General features: G+C 56.6%; 1 protein-coding gene across 3 annotated transcripts; it reads left to right on the top strand.

The window, feature by feature from the left end:
• The first annotated feature begins 3,085 nt into the window (after nt 1-3,085).
• On the top strand, nt 3,086-7,423 carry PNMA6E (PNMA family member 6E). 3 transcript variants are annotated; one of them, XM_032475396.1, is made up of 4 exons: nt 3,086-3,263; nt 4,356-4,414; nt 5,218-5,781; nt 5,836-7,423. In XM_032475396.1, the coding sequence occupies exons 3-4, from the start codon at nt 5,268-5,270 to the stop codon at nt 7,278-7,280; spliced, it is 1,959 nt and encodes a 652-aa protein (XP_032331287.1). In that variant the 5' UTR covers nt 3,086-3,263; nt 4,356-4,414; nt 5,218-5,267; the 3' UTR covers nt 7,281-7,423. The 3 variants fall into 3 exon arrangements, with proteins under 3 accessions (XP_032331287.1, XP_032331285.1, XP_032331286.1); XM_032475394.1 differs by having other exon boundaries at nt 5,218-7,423; XM_032475395.1 differs by lacking the exon at nt 3,086-3,263 and adding an exon at nt 3,929-3,979 and having other exon boundaries at nt 5,218-7,423.
• Nucleotides 7,424-8,715: the final 1,292 nt, after the last annotated feature.

Below are 8,715 nucleotides of genomic sequence, written 5' to 3'. Positions count from 1 at the left end.
CTTCTAGAAGATTTTCGGTTTTTTTATTATGAAGATTTCGAACACATGCCCAGCCAAGGGAGAGTAATCGAACGAAAATCTGTGTATGCACCAGGCAGCTCCCACAGCGGTCTATGCAGGTCCAGCCCTCTCCCTCTCCTCTGTCTGCTTCCCCTTATTGTGACCAGGGGGGCCTGGAACCTTCTCCGAAAGAGGTGGCCTCACCTGCTGCGGTGAGGATTATGCCCCAAGGGCAACAAGCCCCGATTCGGCCACCCTGCAGCAAGTCCCTCAGACTCCCATGGGGAAGGGGCCTGGGGAAGGGGCCCAAGGGGGGAGTCCAAGCCAGCAGTGGCTACGCTGTGGCTGACAGGCTCTGGCAGCCCATCCAGGGAGGAAGGTGGTCTAGGGTGGGGTCCTCTCAGCCCCTGTCACTAATTGGGTGACAGACAGAGACCAGGCCTGACAGCGTGTGAGGTGAGCTGGTTCTCTGCCGGGAAGGTGGTGTGGATGGAGTGGAGCTGATGGGTGGAGGAGGGGGTAGTCCAAGGTGTGGTCCTGGGAGACAGCGGCCCTGGGGTGTGTAGGGGCTGGGCACGCTTGAGGCAATCAGCGCTCTAGGTCACCAGGGCTGCTCCTTGACCCTGCGCAAGGGTCAGAGCCTTGAGTGGCTCACAGGATGCAAGGTGTCATGTCACACGTGGGGCCAGTCCTCAGACCCCTGGGGCCCCGGAGGCTGGATGGGGGTCTCGTGGTGAGGCTGGTGGGGGCAACAAAACCGGACTTGGGTGCCAGTAGGGAGCAAGACCCTCCCCTCAGAGCAGGCCATTTTGATGTTTGTGGGCCTGGAGCTCGGCTGGAACTGGAGCTTCTCTGACGGCTGCAGCTGCCACTCTGACACCTGTATTTCCCAGACAGAAGACACCACTGTCCCTCTGCTGTCCCTCCTCAGTGTGGCCACCACTGTCCCAAAAATTGACTCTCCCAGTATGACCACAACTGTCCCTTTACTGCCCCGCCATGTACCCCAAAGTGCTACAAAGCCCCAGACTGCACCCAGGACCCAGCCTCTTTCTACCCTCAAGTCTTGGCTCTGGTGTCAGCCTGCCCCTTGGGGGCTGGGAAAAGTCTGTCATTGGCAACGGGGACCACTTGCCTCCTTGAACCTCTTCAGGGAAAGAGGAGCCCTGCTGCTCGGACAGAAAGTGACTCCTTCGCTGGTGCCTGACTGGGCCATTTGGTCCAGGCGCTGCCCAGATCTCTAACAGCTGCCCTAGGGATGTCATGTGTGTGGGGGCTGGGGGACTGGGACCCATCAGATCTGCCTCTGGATTTGGGGATGGGGGTTGCCATACCTCAAGCCACACTGGGGGGGGGGGAATGGACACCTGAATGAAATGGAAGAAGGAGAATGGCTGTGGGGAGGGCAGCCAGCAGTGGTCTGAAAGAGCTATGCAGCCAGGATGGCCTGGTGGAAGGGAAGGCTCACCTTCCAGCAGCCTGAGGCCGACCTCCAGCCAGGCTGCACCTCGCCAACCAATGCCCACCTCCACTAGTGGCTGTGCCCCCCCCCCGTCCCCCATCCCGGGTCTACACTTGGGAGGGGGAGTGGCCAGTGAAGTGTGTCTGCTCACTAACTTCAGTGCGGCTCTTTACACAGTCCTTTATTGGTTCCTCTTACTCCATCCTTCTTTTAATGTTAGTGTTTAATAGTCATGAATATTTAGAGGCTTCATGTTACTTGTTGAAAGATAGAAATGATACATTCTAAGAAAATGACAGGAAAAAAACCTTTTCAAAACCAAACCAAACCAAAAAAACAAAAACAAAAAAACAAAAAACAGAACCTCAGTGAGCTGTGAGACAATATAAAAAGGTCTAATGCATATGTATTTGGGATCCCAGGAAGGAGGAGAGAGAACAGGGAAGAAAAACAACTTGAAGAAATAATGACTGACATCTTTAAAATCTGGAGGTAGACATAAGACATAATTTACAAATTTCACAAGCTCTGTGAACCCCAAGGAGGATAAATACAAAGAAAAAGCACATGTAGACCCATTACCGTCAAACTACTGAAAACACAGGATAGAGAGAAAGTCTTGAGAGCAGTCAGAGTTAGATGAAGCACTACATATGGGAGAACATTAATAAGAAAATCCACTGAGTTCTCCTCAGAAACAATGGAAACCAGGAGACAGTGGAACAACATTTTAAAGTGCTGAAGAACAACAGAAAAATAACTTTCAACTCAGAACTCTGTAGTCAGGGAAAAGATCCTCCCAGAATGAAGGTAAAATAAGGACCTTTTGGGATAGATGAAAGCTAAGACAATTCACCAAGAGACCTGCACTAAAAGAAATGCTAAAGGAGGTCTTTCAATCTGAAGAAACACAAGAGAGAAACTTTGAACTTTGGTAGAGATGAAGAACACCAGAAATGGTAAATGTGTGGGTAAACATTAAAGAAGAGGTATTTGCTCTTAATTTTTTTATAATACAGATGACTATTTAAAGTAAAAGTTATAATAGTATATTGTAGGTTTTATAATATATTTAGACATGTGGCAACTACAGCATAAAGGATGGGGTAGAGGGGAAATGAATCTATGTGGCAGAGAGGTTCTTACATTCATGTGAAGATAAAAGGTAATAATGATAAAAGGTTAATTAACCAGGAATGCATCCAATTCAGGTCTACTTGCACCTAACAGACCTTAAAATATATGAAATGAAAATAGATAAAATAAAGAGAGAGATGTTTCCACAAGTATAGTTGATTTTAACACTTCTGCCTCAGCAATTGATACTAGACAAGAAATCAGTAAATATACGGAATAGCTTTATGACATTATCCATCACAGTAGAAAACAAAGTATAAGAAAAACTGGACCAATTAGCTACAGTGGGTTCTCCATCTGCAACCCCTCCAACCCCGTTGCCTTGTACGGAAGCCACTTTACCGGTAGGAGGCCAGTGGGCGTGTCTTTTGCTTTGGAGGCGCCAAGCCTTAGGACCTCAAGTCCTTACTGCTCACGGCCTATTGTTACAGTAACAAACCACCTGCTCACGTGCTCTTCTGATCCAATCATCTTCCTTGCCGAGAGACGTCTAGAACTTTCTCACTCATCTTCCTGGGACTTCCGGGAGGGCTGGGGAAACCCACGAGGTCGCAGCACAGAGTGCCTGGGAGAGTCCGCTGCTCAGTTCCTGGCCACAGTGCTGAGACTACCTCTTCAGACCCTTCTGAGCGGGACCCCGGAGTTGTCCACAGAGTCAGAGAAAGTAAGCGGACCGGCAGGGGCTTGACCTGGGCCTGGACTCTGCAGTTACCAGGCGCCCTCGGCGGGGGCCCATTAGCTGCCTCGGCAGGGAGTGGAAGTGGGGGGAGGGCTAACGTCTCAAGTGGGGATGCAGAGGCGGAGGGCCCCCACCTAAAGGGAGGGCTACTGCCCGAAGTGGGGCTGAGGGAAGGGTTCTCCAGTGTGGGGGTCCGAGGGGAAGGCTGCTGGCTAGGAGGGTGGCTGGTGAGGAGTGTTCTGTTGGGGGGCAGAGGGTGGGGTTAATGGCTAAGCATGTGGGGGCTCGGAGGGGAGGGCTCCCTGCTGAGCGGGTGCACCGGCTTTGGGGGCTGGAGCAGAGGACTCCTGGCTGTGGGGGTGGGGAAGATGGGAGAGGAGGGCTCCCCATGCCGGGATAGGAGAGGAGGGCGAACCTCTGCCACGTGTGTGGGGGCCGGGGGTGGGGGGAGCTACTGGCTGGAGGGCAGAGACCGGGAGGACTCCCGGGTGTGGAGGTGGAAGCATAGGGGGCGCTCCTGCTGTGCGTGGTGGGGGGTGGGGGGGTCGGGGAGGACGCCCGTGGCAAGAAGCAGGGCTCCAGTTCCCGGGTCTGGGTGAAGGGGAGGCAAGAGGGGCGGGCTCCCAGTCTGCATCTGGGGCCAGAAGAGGGGAGAGCTCCTGGCAGAGGGTGCTCCTGGGAGGATTCCTGGGTGTGAGGAGGTGAGAGAGGAAGTCTGGTCTCTCAGCATCTGGAGGCGCACTGCTACAAGGGCCAAGAGTGGAGTGCTACCCGCTGTGGGGGAGGGGTGAAGTGGGAAGGGGCAGGAGAGGAGCCGCCTGGCTGCATGGGGTGTGGATGATGGTGAGGGGGAGGTGCTGGGGCGGCTCTGATCTGGTGCAGGCTGTTGGCCATGGCACTTGGATTGGGGGAGTGGCTCAGAAAGGAGCCCTGGGCCTGCGCATTAGGTATCTGAGAGGCTCCAGGGCGCCTCCGTCTGGGGTGGCATAGGGATTGCAGTGATGGTAGGGGCAAGGCCTTGGTCTCCGTGTACAAAATACAGATTTCTTATGAAGTCGGCTTTCTACATTCCTCCAGACTGACCGTACCTGGGGTTGTAAAAATCCATCAACTTAAAAGGATTGGAATTTTACAAGGTAAGTTCTCCCATCATAGGGGAATTTTACTTGACATTAATAATGATAATATATCTTTAAATATTTGGAAACCGTGTATCAAAGAAGAAATCACAAAGGGACTTAGAACATATTTCAAACTGAATAATAAAAAGCACAACTTACCAAAATTAGTGGGAGGCAGCTAAAGAGCGACAGAAAGAAAATCGAAGTGCTTACGCTAGAAAAGAAAGGGCATAAAATCAGGGACCTAACAGTCTATTTAGAGGAGCTAGAGAAAGAAGTATGAAGGAAACAAAATGAATTGTCGGCAGAAATAGTACAGCTAAGAGAGGAAATCGGGGATAGAAAGCAAATTGTGGACACTGTGAACAAGGCCGCATGCGGTGGTTCTTGTTTTTAAATAGCAACAACAACAACAACAACAAAAAAAAAAAAAATGAGAAAGCCCTAAAGAATCAAGGAAAAAGAGAAAGAACGCTAATCACCAATATGAGGAATGAAGGAGGGCTAACGCTGCAGATCAGACTGATATTAAAAGGAGAATATAGGGATATTATCAAAAAATGTATGCTAAAAATTTGAAAACTTGAAAATTCATTGTGAAACATGCAGCTTCCTAAAATCAATGCCAGAAAAGTAGAAAACATGACTAGCCTTCTATCTTGTAAATAAATTTATCAAAAAATTTTCTTAAAATCCAACAAACAAAACAGGATTGGGGTGGTGCTCCAATCTGCTGCTGTGAAGGGCATGGGACTCTTGGTGGGCAGTGGGGTGGGCTGTGTGGCACAAACATGCTTCTCTCCCCTTTGTACCCACAGGCTGATTTCCACACTTCAGTCTGTGCACCCCTGTTCCATCACTTGCCCTCATGCTCCGCTCCTCAAAAATGGCGATGGCACTGGCGATGCTGCAGGATTGGTGCGGCTGGATGGGCGTGAATGCTCAGCGCTCTCTGCTCATCCTGGGCATCCCGGAGGACTGTGAGGACCAGGATTTCCAGGAGGCCGTGCGGGCTGCCCTGTGGCACCTGGGCAGGTACCGAGTGCTGGGCAAGGTCTTCAGAAAGGAGCTGGGGTCCCGGGTTGCCTTGGTCGAGTGTGCTGAGTATTTAAACCGAAGCTTGATTCCTCGACAAATACCAGGCACGGGGGGACCCTGGCCTGTGGTCTTCCTGCCACAGGCCCCTGATTCTGAGTCACAGGATAGACCCAATTTCCCTGCCCAGCCCCAGAGACCAGCATTGGTTGGCAGGGCAGGTGAGGCAGGAGCTGCAGGTGAGGCAGGAGCTGAGGGTGAGGCAGGAGCTGAAGACGCGGCAGGAACGCCAGGTGAGGAAGAGGTTGCACAGGAAGTAGAGGCTGCAGAGGAGGAGGGGGCTACAGGTGAGGAAGGGGCTGCAAGTGAGGCGGGAGCCGCAGGTGAGGAAGGGGCTGCAGGTGAGGCGGGAGCCGCAGGTGAGGAAGGGGCTGCAGGTGAGGCGGGAGCCGCAGGTGAGGAAGGGGCTGCAGGTGAGGCGGGAGCCGCAGGTGAGGAAGGGGCTGCAGGTGAGGCGGGAGCTGCAGATGAAGCAGGCGTGTCAGATGAGGAGGGAGCCGCAGGTGACACAGGAGTTGCAGGCGTGGCAGGATCCTTGAGTGTGGCGGGAGCGGGAGGTGAGGCAGGAGCCCCAGGTGAGGAAGCAGCTGCGGGGGCAGCAGCAGCAGCCATAGTCGAGGCGAGAGCCGGGAACCGGCCATGGAGGCAGGTCTTGCAGCCTGTGCTGGAAAACATGGGCTCTCAGGGCCTGAGACCCTTCTCTGGGCTGGAAGAGCCTGGCCCCAGGGAGGAGTCCTTTGAGAGCTGGCTGGACCACGCCAACGACATGCTGTACCTGTGGCGCCACGTGTCTGAGAGGGAGAGGAGGAGGAGGCTGGTGGAGAGCCTGGGCGGCCCCGCGCTGGATCTCCTGTGTGGCCTCCTGGTGGAAGATCCCGACATGGCCGCACACGACTGCCTGGCCGCGCTGGTGCAGGCGTTTGGGAACAAGGACACCCGGGTGACCGCACGGCTGAAGTTCATGACTTGCGCCCAGCGGCCCCAGGAGACTCTCTTTGCCTACATGATGCGCCTGGAAGGCCTGCTGCAGTCGGCCCTGGAGAAGGGGGCCATCCACCCGGCCATCGCAGACCAGGTGCGCGCCCGGCAGGTGCTGATGCGGGCCCGCCCGAGTGCTGCACTCCAGAACAGGCTGAGGAGGATGAGGCTGGAGAGGAGACCCCCGGGCTTCGTGGGGATGCTGCGGCTCATCCGGGAGACCGAGGCACCGGAGGCTGGCCCAGCGGGCAGCGAGCAGCTCCAAGTGGAAGAAGAGGCCCGCGTGAACCCTGGAGACCTGGCAGGTGCCCCAGCTGTCCCGGCCCAGGAATATGGTGCCAAGGCCTCCTCAGCCCAGGAGGTCGTCACCGGGGGCACCACTGCAGATGGAGCCAAGGCCTCCCCAGCAGGTGAAGGGACCGCCCAGGGTGCCCTTTCCAAGGAAGGTAGCACTGAGGCCACCCCAGCCTGTGAAGGGGCCAGCGAGGCGGCTCCTGGCACTGGCGAGGCTGGTGAGGCTGACCCTGAAACTCACGTTGCCACTGGGGCAGCCCCTGCCCCTGGGGAGACCAGCAAGTCCTCCCCTGCCACTCAGGGAGACGAAAATCCTCCCATCCCTGCCTGCACGGGCAGTGCTTCCCGGGAGGCCCCAGGAGGTCCTGGCTGTGAGCCAGAGAACCTCACCCAGGCAGGAGACCAGGAGGCTGAGGGGCCCCCCGAGGAGGGGCTCAAGCCCATCCCAGAGGACCCGGGAAATGAGGACAGGGCTGTGGAGATGAGCCCTCCCAAGTCCTCCTCGGGTCAATAGGCTCAGCAGGCCCAGGGCCCCCCTGGCCTGGAGGCAGGTAGAGGCCAGGCCAGGCAGCCACCTCGCCCCAGGTAGGGAGCAGGGTGGAGGGAAGGGCCAGCCCAGCCCAAAGCAACTCCCTGGGCCCCCCATCACCTGCAAGAGACCCCCACCCACCACCATGAGTCCTTCCATGTTAGACACCAAATGGGGCGGGGAGAGGTGCCCCTCCCCCACCATGGCAACACCACACCAGCCTCAGCCCCAAGCCCTGCCAACTGGGGCAGCCGGCCCAGGAGGATCCCTGAGTGCCCAGCCCCGGCCTTGGTGAGGGCCACCTGAAGACGTCTGCCCCCACACTGCCCTGGGAGATGTCAGGGGCCATGTCAAGGTGCCTGGGCCTCCGAGAGGGGCCCCTAGTCACCGTCCCCTGGGGCAGGCTGCTCCCTGTACTAGGAAGCCCATAGGAAGCCTGTGTCTCTGTGGCCCCATAGTGATCTCCTCACCACCCCCACACCAGCCCCCGTTCCCGTGCAGAGCCCTGAGGTGCCCGTGGACCCAGGCCGGGTGTCCCTCCTACCCGGGCCGCCACCTCTGGGCCCGGCCACGTGCCCTGAGCTCAGGGCACCAAGGCTCTGCTCGCTCTGGCCCAGTGTCGTGAGCTCCACGTCCGCTGTGTCGGAGTAGATTTAGGCCAACCGCTGCTTGTTCTTGTGGAGATGTGTGTGTGTTCTTCTCTGAGCAGTACCCCCAGCCCAGCCCGGAGACCCCAGCCCGGTCCCAGGAGACGGCGGGAAGGACAGATGGACGACGCCCACCTGGTGGCCTCGGGAAGGAAGAACTGGGCCGGGGAAGGTCGGGGGCTGTGGAGGGTCCTCGGGGACCGTGCTGTGATCTGCCATCGCTGCTCCTCGTGACCCCTTGTCCTGGGCTTGGGGGAGCGTTCCCCGCCGTGTTCTCCAGTGTCCTGGACTGTCCTGTGGGGGCCAGAGGGCAGGGCCAGGCCCCAGCACGTGGGCCAGAGGTGGAGGGGTGCCCTGGGGGCAGCGGTCATTGCTGGGGTCCACCGTCCTGGCCAGAGGCTGACCGTGGGGCCCTCAGGAAGGGAGACTACGCGGGGAGGGCCACAGCATGGTGGGGGGCAGCTGAGACACCTGGTGAGGGACCCCGGGAGGAGGAGGGGGCTGAGATCTGTGGGCTTTAGTGGCCGTTAGAAGTTCCTGTCTGTGTGGTCATTCCCTCTCTTCAGTAGTTTCAGTCAATGTTTCTCTTTAATAAATTTCGTTGAAAGTTTCAGCTGAGTCTGGCCTCTGCTGTGGGCGTTTGAAGGAAGGGTCTACTGGGGATGGGGGTGGAGGGCCAGAATATGATTCCTGCTCCACGCCCTTGGGAGAGTTCTCCAACGAGGGGGTGGGGTGGGCACTTTGACTGGCAGACCAGAATGTGTTGAGGGTAT

The sequence above is a fragment of the Camelus ferus genome, chromosome X, assembly GCF_009834535.1.
Source record: "Camelus ferus isolate YT-003-E chromosome X, BCGSAC_Cfer_1.0, whole genome shotgun sequence".
NCBI lineage: Eukaryota > Metazoa > Chordata > Mammalia > Artiodactyla > Camelidae > Camelus > Camelus ferus.
The sequence above is the reverse complement of the archived record's forward strand: the minus strand, read 5'-3'. Positions and strand labels throughout refer to the sequence as shown.